The sequence below is a fragment of the Zootoca vivipara genome, chromosome 8 (genome assembly GCF_963506605.1).
Source record: "Zootoca vivipara chromosome 8, rZooViv1.1, whole genome shotgun sequence".
In the NCBI taxonomy this organism is placed as follows: domain Eukaryota; kingdom Metazoa; phylum Chordata; class Lepidosauria; order Squamata; family Lacertidae; genus Zootoca; species Zootoca vivipara.
Window position 1 is genome coordinate 33,362,279 of NC_083283.1, and position 17,464 is coordinate 33,379,742.

The 17,464-nt window shown below is 42.0% G+C and overlaps 1 protein-coding gene across 2 annotated transcripts in view; it reads right to left on the reverse strand.

Annotated features, from left to right (window-relative positions):
- PREX2 (phosphatidylinositol-3,4,5-trisphosphate dependent Rac exchange factor 2) overlaps nt 1–16,726 on the reverse strand; it is a 99,449-nt gene extending 82,723 nt beyond the window's left edge. For both annotated transcript variants that reach the window (XM_035125054.2, XM_035125053.2), the window contains exon 1: nt 16,121–16,726. In XM_035125054.2, the coding sequence (XP_034980945.2) occupies nt 16,121–16,261 (141 nt within the window). In that variant the 5' untranslated portion in view covers nt 16,262–16,726. The remainder of the gene's footprint in view (nt 1–16,120) is intronic.
- Between the last annotated feature and the right edge of the window lie 738 nt (nt 16,727–17,464).

Below are 17,464 nucleotides of genomic sequence, written 5' to 3' on the forward strand. Positions count from 1 at the left end.
TTTCCATGCACAAGTTCTTGCCAAAGCATGTTTTCAGTATATATGGTTTTTAAATTATTGTAATGTATGTATTGCAGAAAAAAATCCCTGCAATAAATTGAATGACAAGAGTCATTGATAAATCATAGCCATCGTGCTCTGTATTGATGCCATGAGAGAGGATGGTGACCATTCCAGTCCCTTGGCAAAGAAAAGATTTGCTCGAGGGTGTTTCTTCTCTTTGAACTACTGTAAATTGTGAGCACAAAATTAAATTTTCTACTGAAATATTTGCACACATTTTATCACATTTTATTTCTCTCTATAGAAATTTTGCTTGCAATCCTACTGTCAGGATGCTGTCATCAGCTCCCAACTGGCTGCCCAGGAAAGTATAAAGACAAGGAAAAGTTTATTACTGTCCTTTTTATTTCAATCCTTACAGAGAGAGGCTATAATAAGGTTACCAGATGCCCCCGTTTCCTGGGGACAGTCCCCAGATTTACAAATCAGTCCCCTGACAAAATCCATCTATTTAGTAGGAAGTTGAAAAGTGTCCCCGGATTCATTGAAAAGTATCTGGTAACCTTACTATAGAACCCATCCTCTTAGATAATGGCGTTCTCCAAAGTGAATCTCTACCCCCACCCTGTCTCTCCCATCTCCTTATTCATCACTTCTACCAGTGCTGCTAAGTGCCCTCTGTCTTTGAGCACTTTGCTCTCCTAATTTAAGGCTGGCTCGGTTCTGAGAGATGAAGGGTCTGGAATGCTTTCTAATGGTACCATGTCAGCCAGCTGCTCCAGTTCTGCCTGCTCCTCCTCTCCCATTATTTCCCCTTCCCCCTTCATCTACCTCTGAGCTGTGACCTCCTGCAAACCACTGTTGTAAATCTATACTGTCTTCCTCTTCCTGCTTCCCGGGAGGTGGTCTCCACCATTCCTCCTCTGCCCAGTCCCTGACATCTATGCCCACTTACCAGATAATAAGCCCCACAGATCTCAATGGGCTTTTTGAGTAGACAGGTATAGGATTGTGCTGTTTATTATCCTTAAACTAAATTGCCATTCAGTACAAAAATATTTTTCATAATGAATTTGATAATTAATAAAATCTCAGTAACTACTATTTAATGCGCTGTGGTTAAACCACTGAGCCTAGGGCTTGCTGATCAGAAGGTCGGCGGTTCGAATCCCTGTGACGGGGTGAGCTCCTGTTGCTTGGTCCCAGCTCCTGCCAACCTAGCAGTTCGAAAGCACGTCAAAATGCAAGTAGATAAATAGGAACCGCTACAGCGGGAAGGTAAACGGCGTTTCCATGTGCTGCTCTGGTTTGCCAGAAGGGGCTTAGTCATGCTGGCCACATGACCCGGAAGCTGTCTGCAGACAAACATTGGCTCCCTCGGCCTATAGAGCAAGATGAGCGCCGCAACCCCAGAGTCGGTCACGACTGGACCGGTCAGGGGTCCCGTTACCTTTACCTTTTATGATTGAGATGAACTTTTGATTGTTAGAGATGCATTCTACTCCTTTAACAGTCACTCAGTAATGACTCTTCTTCACGTGTGAATAAGAAAATATTTCTTCTTGTGGTGTCCTGTAAACAGCTTTCCCATCATGCCATATTTTAGACCCCACATATTTTAGATCCCAGTCCTATATATATACATGGAACCCATTCATTTTAGTGGAACTCACTTCTATGCAATGGATCTTTAAAAGCGCATGGTTAGTTTTGCAAGTTCAGCATGGTTATTTAATCTTGTATAGTAGAAGTGGCAGTGCAATGCCAGTTGAGAGGAAGGGAAAGAGAGAAATTCCAATTAGCGAAAAAATGATGAAAGCTTCATTGAGTCTTGTGTACAAAATGTTCTGCATACCTCTAGTGAGTAACTATCATGGCCAATATGCTTAGCTAAGATGGAAGTATTGCACTTTAGTCTGAATGATTCAGCGCTTTTTTGTTTTCTCTCACCAATTATCTTCATACTCTGCAAACTGATTAAAATTTTGCACAACCATGAAATGTTTAACCAAATTTGGAACAATTATTCAGCATGTCTTTTTGAAAATCAAGTATCAGTCTTAAATTTAATAAGGCTTGTGCCCAATCTAGAGGTTTGTGCACTCTCAGATGTACAGACAGACCTCTTTCGTGCCCAGGTTTGGGAGGGAGGGGGCACCCAATTAACATTTGTATTTGTTTGCATGCATGAATGGGGTTCAGTTATCAATGGAAATGAAAGGCTTATGGCTGACAGAATAGCTTGTATGTCTCCATAAGCAATTGCTGAACATTCACCTGTATTTCTCCTCTCTTTTTAGCTAAATCTTCAGCAGCAGCAAGCAGCTTTCCTTTAAATGTTGCTACCCTACTAACTTGATAATCTTTGTTTCTTGCAAAATTTGTATCAAGGCTTCCCCACCCAGTCTTTTTTTATTCCCTATTGGCATTTGAATCAGTACCTTGAGCTATGATAACAAAGCATGCAAGTGACACAGAAATAAATGTGGTTGGTTTATGGCTTTTCATTTATCTAAAACTAACTTTTACTTTTTTATTTAATTATTAGTAACTAATAGTTTTCATATTTTCCTTTAGACTGTTCAGACCATGCAAATCACTGATAGGCAGTGAAACTCCAGCAAGGTCCTATTTGACCTCAAAGATGTAGAAACGTTGTTAACTTATTTGAGTAGCTTGAATTTGCCACACAGCAGATAGGAAGAGATGGAGAGGCCACAAAAGAGCCTTGGTGGACCAGATACAGCCATTGGCTGGCGTCAACATTATTTGTCACTCACCCGCTTACCAGGAATGAGTGTCCCTTATCCCCTGGCAAGAAACCTCACTGCCTCACTGTAACAGCCTTTCTCCAACAGAGCAGATAAGAAAAGAGACAGGTAGCATTTCTTCCTGTTTCTTATTCAAGCAAACTTCAGCTGAAGTGAGGCAGAACCATGCCTCTCCCTCCAGCCCTCTGTGCCTACTAGAGTATGTGAGGGGGAGGTGGGGGCTTCTCTCACTTGCAGAAAGTTTTGGAAGAGGACAGAAACAGTTGGAGAAATGGCCAGCTGTTTCTGTCCTTCTCCAAAGCTTCTTCCAAGACCCCAGCTCTCACCTCATCATTCAGGCTTTGCTAGTGTGCTGAAGCAAATAGAGAACTTTGGAGAAGGAAAGTTGTTATTAAATAAAAGTCAGGAACAGCTTTGCCTCTTTCTTGAAACCTATAGCAAATACAGAGGCCTGGAAGGCAAGGTGAGGTCTTACAAGAAGTTTTGGAGAAGGACAAAAACAGTAGGAAAAACTGCTGTTTCGGACCTCTGCTGACTTGTGGGAAACTATGGCAAAGGATAGAAGCAGCAGACATTTCTCCAAAGGTCCCGAAAACTTGTTCGTATAGTTCATTGGTTTTAATATCTGAAAACAGCCAATGAGTGTCTAACCTGGTAACCTGTGTAATAATTAATCTTTTATACTGTATACAGAATTATTTATGTGAGTGTGCATTATGGTTTCTATTTTGTTTTAACTCGTTTTCTTACATTTTGTAACTGCTTAGGACTGAGGTTTGAGCTACTATAACTTGTGCCTTGACTTAGCTTCCCAGCATTGCTAAAAACTGCCAAAAGGTAGCCTCCGCATTGCTGTGCTAAAGATTTTAAAGAGCAGTGTGCTCTGCTTCCTACATTACACTAAAGTAGAGGCACAAGTTCTCCTTTCACTGGTAAATCAATTCTCAAAGGGGGTGCTATTATTGGGAACAAGGGAGCTCTATGGTGCTTGTTAGACTTGGACAAGAGCTGTTCTTTTCTTCTCTGTCCAGTTGTCTGTCAGGAAAGGAGGCCAGTGTCTCTAAGCCAGCCTCTAGCAGCTGTCCAAACACTACTACTTGCAAGTAGTGCATGGAATCTCTTAGAGTGTATACATGCAAATTGCCACAAAGGAGCAGCCAGCTACTCATGGGTTTCTCTACTTATACAGTGGTGGTTATCTTTGCTAGCACTGGGAATGTTGCTTTTGCTTCTCCAGAAATCCTATCAGTAGAATCTGGAAGATCACATTGATTATGTTATTGCTTACAAGTGCACTCTTATTGTATACACCAGTGGTTCTCAAACCTTTTGTAGTATTGAAACACCTCACATTAAACAAAATTTCTGAAGAATGCTTGCAGAAAAAAGAGGGGAAGGAGTTGATTATTGGGAGAGCAAGCAAGGGAAGCCAACCAGACTGCAGCTTTTAAAAGAGCAATTTTGAAAAATGTTGCTGATTTGATTTCTCCTGATGGGAGAAGCCTTTGTTTTGCTTGTCATCCTTAATACTTTAGCTCTTATCAGAGAGAGTTCTTATCTCTCAGGGAGTGTTAAATGAGCAGTATATTTACGCATTGCCACCAGCCCAATGAAAGGTGCTAAGAGGGGGATGTGGAATTCCCATGACATACTGTATGTTTGAACAACACATTTAACCCAGTAGTGGCACATGCAGGGCGGCAATATTTACCTGGCTTCTCAGTGTGGCAAGTCACTGCTAGTTCCTGAGAGGGGGAGGGGGAGCCAGAAGATTGGATCTGCTGCTGAGCCCACATCCAGCTTCCCACAGCTTTGCTCCTTATGGTAACTAGCAGTAACTTGCACCATTGCAAAGTCAAGTAAGCAATGCCATGCTGCCCAGCCAGGCATTAGTGATTTAACCCCTGGAAAGTGTGGTGAAGGAAGTAAAGAAGGAGAAGGGATTCCCAGGACAATTGCTTGAATGGTGCACTTAATCCCCATTATTGCAGCTCAGTAGTAATCACATGTTGTGCATGCTTGTTTGCCATTACACCTTTTTTCTTCATGGAAGCCCATTAAGTGCTTCTGGAGCAACGGGACACCATGATGGAAACCAGAGCACACGGAAACGCCGTTTACCTCCCCGCCGCAGTGGTACCTATTTATCTACTTGCAGTGGCATGTCATTCATTTTAAATGGTATATATTTTTTGAAAAGCTCAATCTCATAATCAGCATGAAGAATCAGAGGATTTCCAAAGAAAATTCCACTAATTTTAACCAGGTATAATGCAGATACTATAATCCATATAGACAGCTTCAATAGTTGTAGTTTAAAAGAAAAATGGTTTAATTGCCTGCATTTAAAAAACTCAGTCATAAAAAATGGACAGAGGAAGCCAAAGGGATGTGAGAGTCTAATTAGAAAACTATGCATAACAAACTCAAAAGTACATACTTGATAACATTGCAAATCCCAGTAATTGAAAGCTGGCCCACTCTGAATACTATATTGCTCACTCCCCAATACTCACTCTAGATAACTCCCCTTTACCCCATTCAAAAATCCTATCAATTAGCTGGAAAGAAAAGTTTCATATTTTACCAAATCCTTATTAAGAGTGTACTGTGCTATTGCATCTAATTCAAAGAACAAACCATAGAGAAATGTATAATCTACATGGGAATTATAATTCAAGAAACAAAATATTTTCTGTCCCGAGTTGGATGTATTTCTGATATTTTATGTTATGGCCCTCTGCTCACTGAAGCAAATTGGCTGCTACAAATGAAAAGATTCTGCATCTAATCAGCAGCATGAATTTAGGTTGAAAACTGTTGTACAGGGACTTCTTTGAGGAGTCTGGGCTGACTGCCACCCTTGCATTTCTGAATGAAATTGCATGACCAATCCACCCACCTCTTTCCACCACCTCCCAAGATACCATTAAGGTCTTTTGCTGCTTCCTTTACTCAACGGACAGACCGAGTAACTGTTCTAGGATCTAGAAAGGCATTCAACATCTTCAAAATGATGAGTTACATGTCCACTCTCCCAGTGTTTAAGCACCTGTTTTCTGCATTACTATGGAACAAACTCTCCTTTACTTAAATAACTTGACAGTTAGCTACTATGTTGGTCTCCGTTCCAACAACACTAATCTTACTCTGTGGTCATATTATTTTATTCAAGTTACACTTGTAACTCAAATCTTCCATACAGTTCTGTGAGTTTATAAAATGTTTCAGCTCAGAAAGGGAAATCCCAGCAGCTCAAACTTCTCTTTTGTAACTTGTTATTGGCAGGATCAGCAGCTGCTGTAGTATTTATTCATCAGTCAGCTTCATTGTTCTAGTCCCTAATTCATATAACAGGAATCCTGCTACTGATGCCAGCAATTAGAATTCTACTTCATAGAAAGAAGCAAATCCATTGATCAGAATAGCATGGTTTAAACTCTACCTCTTCTCTTTGTATAACATCCTAGAACTTTATGAAGAAAATACATCCACTATCTTTATTTTTAACTACAGTATTATTGTCAGTTCCACGGATTTATAATCTGTTAAAGTTTTAGGTCTTGCCTCTGACAAAGCATCTGTAGCTTGATCAGTTCACTGGTAGCAAGTTATTATGTGGGAGTAGTGTTTCTACCTTCACCAATTATAAAACAGAACTGGAAACCTGAGTGCTACAGTTGGAAGAAGATAGGTGCCCTGAAGCTTTAAAAGCTACAAATACTGACCCTCCCCAGGGTCAACCAGCTCCAACTTTCTGAGTTCCATTCCTCCTCAGGATACAACCATTCTCTTCATTGCATTACCACAGGACTCATGAAACCATGAGCTAAGCCATGGTTTGGCTCAGCATTACATCTGAACCCAGGCTCATGGTTTATCTCCCTGACACAAATCACAAGTGGTATGCCACACAACAAACCTTGGCTACAACTCATGGTTTGTCTGGAGCAACTTTGGATGCAACGCTAAGTCAAACCATGGCTTAACTCACAGTAATGCAGCAGCAGGTAGAAGTAAAAAAGGTAAGGGATTCCTGGACAGTTAAGTCCATTCAAAGGTGACTATGAGGTGTGGTGCTCATGGTTGCTTCAGGCCAAGGGAACCGGTCCACAGCTTTCCAGGTCATGTGACCAGCAGAACTAAACTGCTTCTGGTGCAACAGAACACCGTGACAGAAGCCAGAGCACATGGAAATACCATTTATCTTCCTACCACAGTGGTACCTATTTATCTACTTGCACAAGTATGCTTTCGAACTGCTAGGTTGGCAGAAACTGGGACAGAGCAACTAGAGCTCAGCCTGTAGGGCAGATTTGAATCAATGACCTTCTGATCAGCATACCCAACCATGGGAGGATCAAAGCAGTTGCAACCTTCTCTCTGGGAATCCACATTATGTTCAATGGGGCTAGTAACTGCACTGTTAATTTCATACAGTATTCATTCTTTTTGGATTTAATACTGTCACAGTCTTCACATGGTTCATGCATGTCTCATAATTTTTCATTCAAACTCCTAGTTTGCTTTCTCCCTATCTTTTTCTGTTTGCAAATTCTAATAAATTGAAAGATTAATCACCACATCCTGCATTTTCTACACTGAATAATACAAGTTGTAACAAGTTCAAAACATATGTCGCATTAAGTTACAACTTTCATATTCTCACTCAATTCATCACTTATTTTTGTTGAATTGCTAGTGAAAAAAAATCAAACTGCATAAATTTGACTTTGAACTTGTGCTTACTGGTAAATTAAAAAATGAATTGACATTGTGTAATATGTAGATGTGATGTGTTAAAATGTTTAATTATTACAACAAAATACTTCATTTACTACTCTTCTTGAGTGTCTGGAATTTTTAAAATGTTTGAAAGCTATTGGGTGAACTACAACAGTCTGAAAATAATTTCCTGCAAATGAAATGCATTCAATTTTCTTTTGTTTTCTTGCATGTACATCAAAAATAAGCATTCTACCTTATAAAGAATGCAGGTGGTGCTATTGATATTAAATTCTTAGTAACTAAGAAACCATTCACTGTTTTCCTCACTTTGTAACAGAGTAGACAAAAACAGCAGAAACTGGAAGTGAATGGCAGTGATTTTGACTTTCTATGGTAATTGTGTCTCAGCTTCCTTTTGACTTTATATGATGCATCAGCCATACAAGTGGTGTGTTAGAGAGCAGAGGAAAAGGAAATCGCACAACCTTATCAAAAAGCACAGCCAGCTGAAGTCTTTCCCCTTCCCATTAAAAAAATCCCGCAACACACTGTGCAGCTTTGTTAGCCATTATAAAGTCACAAATTACTATATATTTGATTAATACTTTTTCAATGAATAAAATACAAGCCATTTGGAAGTGAGATATGGAACACAGTTAAGATAACTGACATGCAAGAAATCTAAATTTAGATCCCTGGTTACCTTGTGTTGACATAGACTGGGGGTAAACTCGAGAGGTCAAGAAACACATTGCATTTCTTTAATTCAGTCGCCCATTTTTGTGTTAAAAATAGTGCCAAAGTGATTCCTCCAATATTGTGGGTTTCCTTCCTGCTCTGAACTTACTTTACCTTCTCAAACTCCCCAATCCAGCACAGATAACATGTTTCACAGGTCAACATGCAGATCCTTCTATGCGTAATTCTGTGCATGCAACCTGCTGCTGGATGCGATGATCTGTAGATGAGGGTCCTTGAACAACACATCTCTGATTCCCTGCCTAAATATGTATACTACATCATAAGTACAAAACAGCAGAGGTTTCTGAGACCTCTTTCTCTTGAATCTAGTGATGAGCAAATTCCCTATAGCTTGACCTGGAACTGTGCTCAGCAAACAAGGCTTTGTTTTTAATCGAAAACAATGTGTGTGTTTTTCCTGAGGTGAGCTCTGAAGCTTGGACCTCGTCATACAGAGTCAGAATATCTTATTTCTCGCATTTCTCTTTTTGTATAAGCACCTTGGACTTCGCTGCCCTCCCTCCCCATTCACCTAGCAGTGACAACATTCAGGACTTGATGGAAGGCCTCCCACCATAGTGTCAGGTGAACCAGCAGGAGCGGGTGCTTGCTAGAAACAGCCTCCATCCTTAAATGGCCTCGACCCTTGTAAGCTTTCAAAGGAACGCTATTTCCTGCAAGGGGGTTGTAGTTTCCTGTGCCTCCTGATTCAATGCATAAAGGTAGGTTTGCCTGGGAAGAAGGAAAAACTCACACGCAAGGCAGGCTAGCAGCCAGAGGAAAACACCATCACAAATCAAGGCAAACCTGAATTAAGAGCATAGGCACAGTCTGCTGGATCAGAGGCCCATCCACCCCAACATCCTGTTCTCACAATGCCTAACAATGTGAGAAACCAGGAAACAGGATTAGAGCACTCTCCCCTCCTGCAGTTTCCAGCAAGTGGCACCCAGGAGCACTGATGCCATCAACTGTGGAGTGGGAGCATAGCCATCATGGCCAGTAGACTTTGATAGCCCTCTCCTCCATGAATTTGTTTAATCCTCTTTGAAAGCCATCTTTGCTGGTAGTCCTCACTGCCTCCTGGGAGTTCCAGCATTGCATGAATAAGTGCTTCCTTTTATCTGTACTTAATCTTCCAGCATTTAGCTTCATTGAATGTCTGCAAGCTCTAGTGTTAGGGAGGCGGGACTTTTATCTACTGTATTCACTTTCTCCATTCCATGCATAATTTCGTACACTTATATCATGTCATCTCTTAGTCACCTTTTCTTGAAGCTAAAAAGTCCCAAACATTGCAACCTTTCTTCATAAGGGAGTAACTCCATCCCCTTGATAATTTTGGTTGAGGTGATGTGACCAGGACTGCACACAGTATTCCATAGATTTGTATAACAGAATTATGATACTGGAAGATTTATTTTCAATTCCTGTCCTAATGATCCCTAGCATGGAATTTGCCTTCTTCACGGCCACCATGCACTGGATCAAAACCTCCATTGAGCTACCTAAAGGTAAAGGTAAAGGGACCCCGACCATTAGGTCCAGTCATGACCGACTCTGGGTTTGTGGCACTCATCTCGCATTATTGGCTGAGGGAGCCGGCGTACAGCTTCCAGGTCATGTGGCCAGCATGACTAAACCGCTTCTGGCAAACCAAAGCAGCACATCGAAACGCCGTTTACCTTCCCTCTGTAGCGGTACCTATTTATCTACTTGCACTTTGACGTGCTTTCGAACGAGGTTGGCAGGAGCTGGGACCGAGCAATGGGAGCTCACCACCGACCTTCTGATCAGCAAGCCCTAGGCTCAGTGGTTTAACCCACAGCTCCACCCACGTCCCATTTGAGCTACCTACTACAATCCAAAGTCTCGTTCCTGGTCTGTCACTGCTAATTCAGACCCCATCAGTGTACAGTATGTGTGAAATTAACATTCACTTTACACACTTTACACTTGTTTACATTAAATTGCATTTGCCATTTTACAACTCATTTACTCAGTTTAGCTAGGTCCTTTTGGAGCTCTTTGCAATCTTTTTGTCTTTTAACAACAATTTGCTACCATCAGTAAACTTAGCTACCTCACTGCTCACTCCTAACTCTAGCTCAGGCATCCCCAAACTTCGGCCCTCCAGATGTTTTGGACTACAATTCCCATCTTTCCCGACCACTGGTCCTGTTAGCTAGGGATCATGGGAGTTGTAGGCCAAAACATCTGGAGGGCTGCAGCTTGGGGATGCCTGCTCTAGCTCATTTATGAACAAGTTAAAAAGCACAGGTCACAATACCGATGGGGGAGTTTCACTTTCTACTTCTCTGAGAACTTTTATTTGCTTCATGAAACTTAACCAATTTCTGATCCACAAGAGGACTTCTCTTATTCCTTGACTGCTAAGCTTACTCAGGAGTCTTTGGTGAGCTACTTTGCTGAAAGCTTTTTGGTAAGTCCAGGTATACTATGTTGACTGGATCACCTCTGTATAGTATAAGTTTATTGCCACTAGGTACATTTCAACAAGTGATCAATGGTTGACCTATTGAGACAGCAACTGACTACAGTGTTATATCTTCTGTTTTGTAGGTTACATGATTTTGACTCAAGAATAATATAGATTAATAATTGAATTCAAAGATTAAAATGTGAATAAGAAAAATAAGTTTGTCCAGTTAACAATGAAAATAACAATCCTAAAAATTATGAGATTTATATAAGAATAAATTTATAAAATGGATTAGCTGTTGTCTGCTGGTCCCATGTTTTAAATCTCCACATAAGCATTGTTAACAGCTCATTTATTAAGAAGGGTTTATACAGCTCCCTGACAGGGCTCCCAAAACAGACCTGTGGCAGGGCATTTCCTAGGTCAAGAAGAATGAGAAAAGAATTAGATTGTACTAGACAGACAGACAAATATTCAGATAGATAGATAGGAACAACTGGGAACAACAATGTCTTTAAAGCAACACAGGAATGTTTTTCTGAGACAGACAGCTATTCCTCTAGAACTGCTGCCAGTTAATGTGAAATCTTATCATCTAAATTTTAGATATATGTATGTTACAGATATAGCTCTAAATCCTGGATGAGCATTTTTAACTTTTAGAGCTAAGACTTCAATGTTTACTTTATTTTTATTTCCTGTTTACTGTGTCTCGGGACTGGATGTGTGTTGATGTTATCATGCATTCAGCTTTTCAATCTAAGCAAGTCTTTGCTTTGAAGAGCCTTAATTACCTCCGGTATATTAATTCAAGAGTCATCGTCTCTGCCTTAGTATTGCAGCACAAGATGCTCTGAAAAACTTGACCTGCATTGAAGTCAATGGCCAAAGTTCAGTTGCAATCTGGAGAATCAGTATATAGTGGTGGCTGAACTAGGCAACCCCCCACATAATTTGTCCAAATTCCATTGTCAGAGCCAAGATTGAAGTTGGAATTTCATTCTGATGCAAGAGAACAAGAATAAAAACTGGGGAATTAGAGAGGTTGGAAAGGCTCCATGATGAAAGTAGATAGGATCCTTCAAGGCAGGAAAATATACTGTAGGTACCAAAGGAAGACCTAGGGGCTCCATGAAAACAGTTCCTTTGATAAAAAGCTAGGTTTAACATGGAAATGTATATGACCATCAGAGAACTAGCGGTGTTCAGAACTATCTTTGTTCAGCAGCTACCAGAGCCCCTGTTTCAAAACCAGCAGGTCCCTGACATATCTTCTGAGATAATAACACTAGACTCAACAAAGAGCTGCTATATAACAGCAGAACAAATCAGAGGGCTGGGAAAGGTCTAGTTCAGTTGATCTGCTTATGAGTGAGCATCCTAAACTGGAATCATTCCTTATGTGTGTAATTCTACTTCTCTTTGTGTGTGGTCTCTTTGCGTGTGGTCACAAAAGAGAAGTAGCAAAACCTTTGGGGGCAAATAGGGAAGGATCTCTTATTCGGGGGAAATAAATAGGTGGTGCAAACATAGGGAGAGAAAGAGGTTCTGACCTTCCTTCTTTTATGCATGGTGTCCAAGTCAGATTGCTGTTTAGGTTTTTCTGTTCCTTCCCTGCCTTTGACCTTTCCTTGACTCTCCATCTTTCATACATAATGATTTTTTTCAGACCAAATTATATGTTAGTGTGAGTGTGATCACTGATCCTTTGCATGGATCCTGCTTGGCTACTGGATTACCTTTGGGTTGTTTAACAAACTTCCTGTGGTTTCTAGTTTTGTCCCCTAAATGAGCTGAAATGTCATTGTCACTGTCTGGACCATGCAAAATATTTCCTGACTGGTTTAAATTTTTTGAAGATAGGCCTGAAGAATAAAAGTTTTTCAGCCTCTTGTAATGGGCAGTGCATCATCTGTTGTACAGAACAAACTTTTAGGAAACCCAAGTTCCTTTGAAGTTGTTGAACCACAGAGAAATCAGCAGTAGCCTGAAGATTAATTTCAAACATCAAAAAGAACAGCATATCAAATAATTTCTCTGCAGCTTCCCCAGAGTTCACTCACTTCAACAGAAATTTCAATTTTCTACACAATTTTTTTAACCTAATGTAGTATTTATTATACACTTATACAAATCTACTGTGTGATCATACTTGGAATTGTGTACAGATATGGCCACCAAACCTCAAAAATGTGCTTGCGGAGATGGAAAATCTGCAGAAAAGGGCAACTAAAATGATCAAAGGGATGGAGCGACTTCCTCTGAGGAAAGGCAACTGTGTTTGCATCTCTTTTTTGCATAAACATATTTGTGGTGTATAAAACAACGCATGCTTTGAAGAAAGTGGAAAGAGAGACCTTTTCTTCCCTTCTATACTGGGAGCCAGGGTTATCCAGTGAAGCTAAACAGTGAATTTCATAGTGAATTCACACTTCCATAGTGAATTCACACAAGAAGATGTGGTGGTGACTATCAACATGGGTGGTTTTAAAGGTGATTATACAAATTAACAGATAAGGCTATCAATAGCTACTTGTAAGGATGGCTCCAGTACCAAAGGCAGCATGCTTCTGAACATTAGTTACTGGTATCACAAGTGGGAGAGCGCTACTACTGCACTCATCTCCTGCTTGCAGCTTCCCATAAGGATCTAGTTGGTCACTGTGGGAACACTATGCAGGACTAGATGGACATTTGGTCTGATCAGTGCTCTTCTTATGTCCGTGTTAACGCATTACTGTATGTATACGGTTTTGCACAACCTATGTACCCTGCGCCCTCCTAGCAATACTTGGCAGCTACTAGCACCCAAAGGAAAATGAATTGTAATCCTAGTTCTATGCATGTTTAAAGGTAAAGGTAAAGGGACCCTTGACCATAAGGTCCAATCGTGACCGACTCTGGGGTTGCAGCGCTTATCTCACTTTATTGGCCAAGGGAGCCGGCGTACAGCTTCCAGGTCATGTGGCCAGCGTGACAAAGCCGCTTCTGGCAAACCAGAGCAGCACACGGAAACGCCATTTACCTTCCCGTTGTAGTGGTACCTATTTATCTACTTGCACTTTGACGTGCTTTCGAACTGCTAGGTTGGCAGGAGCAGGGACCGAGCAACAGGAGCTCACCCCATTGCGGGGATTCAAACTGCCGACCTTCTGATCGGCCAGCCCTAGGCTCTGTGGTTTAAGCCACAGCGCCACCCGCGTCCCATTGTAATGAATTGTAATCCTATTCCTGTGCATGTTTACTCATTTCTAAATCCCATAGTGCTTAGTGGGACTTACTTTCATGTAAATGTGCACAGCATAGCAGCTGTAGTCTCACACTGAGATCAAGAAGAAAATGACAGACCAAGGCAACAATCCAAAAAACCCACTGTTGCAGAGGTCCTATGCATAAGAACGTCTAGGCCATCAGCACCACCATCCTTTCACATTTGTGTAATATTCATAAACTGTATTTTCAGGGAATTTGAATTTAATTTTTCATGTAATATTAGAACATCTTGAGTTTCCCCACCTAAAAAAACACTTCAGGGGTTCCCTGCAACAGAGTTCTGTTTCTTTGCAAGTTTCCACATTATCTATTCTAACTGATAGTGGAAGTTAATTCCAAGGTCCAGTTCACTAGGTCACGGTACTTGACCATCTGACCCAGTATTGTCTACTCTGACTGGCAGCAACTCTCTAGGGTATCACCTGAGGGCATTCAAGTCACTTGCTACCTATTTTCTTTTGCTTATTTATTTAAATGAATGCAAGGCCTGTGTTCTATTATTGAGCTATTGCCCCTCCTCAAAAGAGGGCAGTAGGTAAACAAGGCATAGTTCTCTCACATTGGGACACTGCCCTGGACAAGCTTACATGCACACAAATCCCACTGGAATATATAGGCACTGCACACTTCCATTTTTTAGCTTGAAACTCCAGCTAGCCTGCACATATCCAAATCTTCACAGGTGAACCCAAAGATTGCACCACCATCACCCTCCACAGCCTAAACTAAGATGTAATATTTGTGTCATCAGCTTCATTTTTCAGGAATGACCAACACTGTATGAAAAATACAGACAAAACAAGATCTCAGGAGTTTTCAACTTGTTGACACTTTTTAAAGCAAATTCCAGGTGCATCAGATAAGGAGCAAAAAATACTTTAACAACTAGATTTTGTGTAAAACAGAAACTGAATGACAAAACACAGTATACTATGTTACTTTGTGATATTTTACTTCATCATCTCTACTGTTGGTCTTCTTGCCAAAAGCCAAGCTGAGGATTTTCTCTTGCATGATAAAGTTCACAGATCTCAGAAAACTAAGCAGGAAGTTTGCTGTTTGAAACATTTCCCCCTCAGGATGAGAAGGGGGAGAAGAGAAAGAGAAATGTGAGGGGTATTATGACAGGCACTCCACAAAACTAAGCAGACAACTTGAGATTTGTTTATCCCAAAAGCTTCTTAGGTGATGCTGCCAATAAATGTGTAAATTAGGCCAGGAGGCAATATAGAGATGTTTGCGTTTGTGATCCTTCACAGGAAGTTCTACCTTTCTTGTTTCTTTCAGAAGTCTGCTTCATCCAAATGCAAAAGCTTCTTCTTTTACACTGAATTCGGCCCTATATAAAAAGGTGTGTTACCTTTACAGCTGTGCAATTCATAGCCATTTCAATCATGGGTCACCAACTTATTACCAAAATAAAATTTTGAATAGAAGGATGTCAACGGGTGGGGAGAAGGGGCAAATGCTACATGTGGCTTTAATATTGAACAGCTGTTATAGATCAAGCATTCCCCCCCCCCACTTTTGCTTGTGTGCTCTCTCTCTCTCTCTCTCTCTTACCCCCTGCCAGAATACTGTGTTACAAGGATTATTGTAAATACAGAGACTGTGGCGCCTTAGGAGACGAAACTCTAAACTTCCAACAGTTAATATCCCCCCAAACGCCGTTCAACCAAATGTACCTGAGGCAAACAGCGCTCACTACTTTTCAACGTCTGTGCACACAGAGAGGAAGTTTGTTTGTTTGAAATGTTAGCTCCATCACCTCTTCAACACAAAAGCAACATGCTTAAAATCAGCTAAGGAAAATACATGCCACAAGAAACACACACACACCCATTTCTCCTCTAAGGAGGAAAAACCACAACATGGCTTTACAGAGAGACCTGGATCACCAGGAATTAGCCTCCTCTTCGGGGAGAAATATCAAATCTTGTCTTTTTTTCTACTTGGTCCCCAAAGCTTTTGAGTTCCTCCAGGAAAACCATTCCCTTCCCCCTCTTCTCTGTTGGCAAACTTGGCAAGGGGAAAAGATGGGGAGAGGGAGGGAGGGAGGAGAAGGCTGGTTGTTTGTGCACAAGAAGTCCAGGACGAGGCGGCCGAGGAGCCCCGCGCGAAGGCGAAGAAGCGTCGAGGGGGGGAGGGGCGGGCAACTCACCGACACGAGAAACTCTAGAGTGGCCACATAGTCGCGCTCCGTCTTCAGCAGCTCATTCAAAACGCACACCCGGAGGCGCAGCTGCTTCTCGGGGTCTTTCCCGCTCTCTCCTTTCCCTTCCCCTTTGCTTTCTTCGGTCATGGTTTCCTCTCCACCGCCACCCCCGTCCCCCGAAAGAAGCGCCTTCGAAACTTTCCTCCCCTCGGCTCCTTCTAGTGTTTGGCGAGGCGGCCGGCAGGACAAGGGGGGGGGGAGAGGCGGGGAAATTCCCTCAGGGGTTCAGAAAAGACCACAACAAAAGAGCCCGCTCCGTTCCATGGCGAGGCCGGAGCTCGCTTCTGCGGGCTCCCCTCACTATCCCAGCTGTGGAGGAGCCGCTTCGCTTCCTCCACCCCTCACCCCGCTGCAGCCTCTCTCTCTCTCTCTCTCTCGTCCTTTCCCGGTCAGGAAGAGGGACCCAGCCTGAAGGAAGTGCGAGTGGTCACCAGCTCTCGGCTCTCTTTGTATGACTGTGGGGAGATTTGGAGACTTCAAGCAGCAGCAGCAGCGCCTGGACATTAATCAAAAGCTTTGTATCCATGTGACTCCGAGCCCTTTCCCTCGCCTGCGCCAAATCTCAGCGAAAAGCAAAGGAAGCACAACCTTGGGAAATGGTTGCGTGCCAGCAACTGCTTGTTTCACACACAAGCTTGTGCGCTTTTGGAGTTTGTTTCGCGGCTAATTGGAGATCTCCCAGTTGAGAGGCTGCGGCTTTAAAATGTCCCAAACGAGCTAGACTGCTGAGATTCTGGCTCGGAGTTTGTTATTCTTTGTGTTTCACTGCCAGTCACGGGTCGTGCCTCCTACCCCCACATTCCCACTCACCCCCACATAAATATCATTTAAAATGCTAATGTATATATGTGTGTGTTTTGGTAAACGTACGCACACATGCATACAGTCACAGAGAACCTATAATTTGGGATTGCTGTACTGTATATAACAAATCTGGTTAGTATACAGCATCGTACATGCATCGCGCAATCAATTAGTTGAGGCATAGGGGCCAACTCCCTGGGGCTCTGGGTGCCCATCCACAAAATTCCCATTTGTGCACCCACAAATTTTGGTGTCAGGGCCATGCACACTGCATGGCACCCATGGCCCTTGGCACCCACGGTCATGGGGCCAAGCTGGCACTCCTGAGCTGAGGTATATGGCAATTTGCTGGTCTAAAACTGGATGTACCTCTCATGGCAGAAGCCACAACAAATAAGGAATTCATCTTATAATAGCAGTGCATCCATTTGTAAAAAGAAAAAAAGAGGAGCCTTGTGCAGATGACCAATTTAGGTACAGCCTACC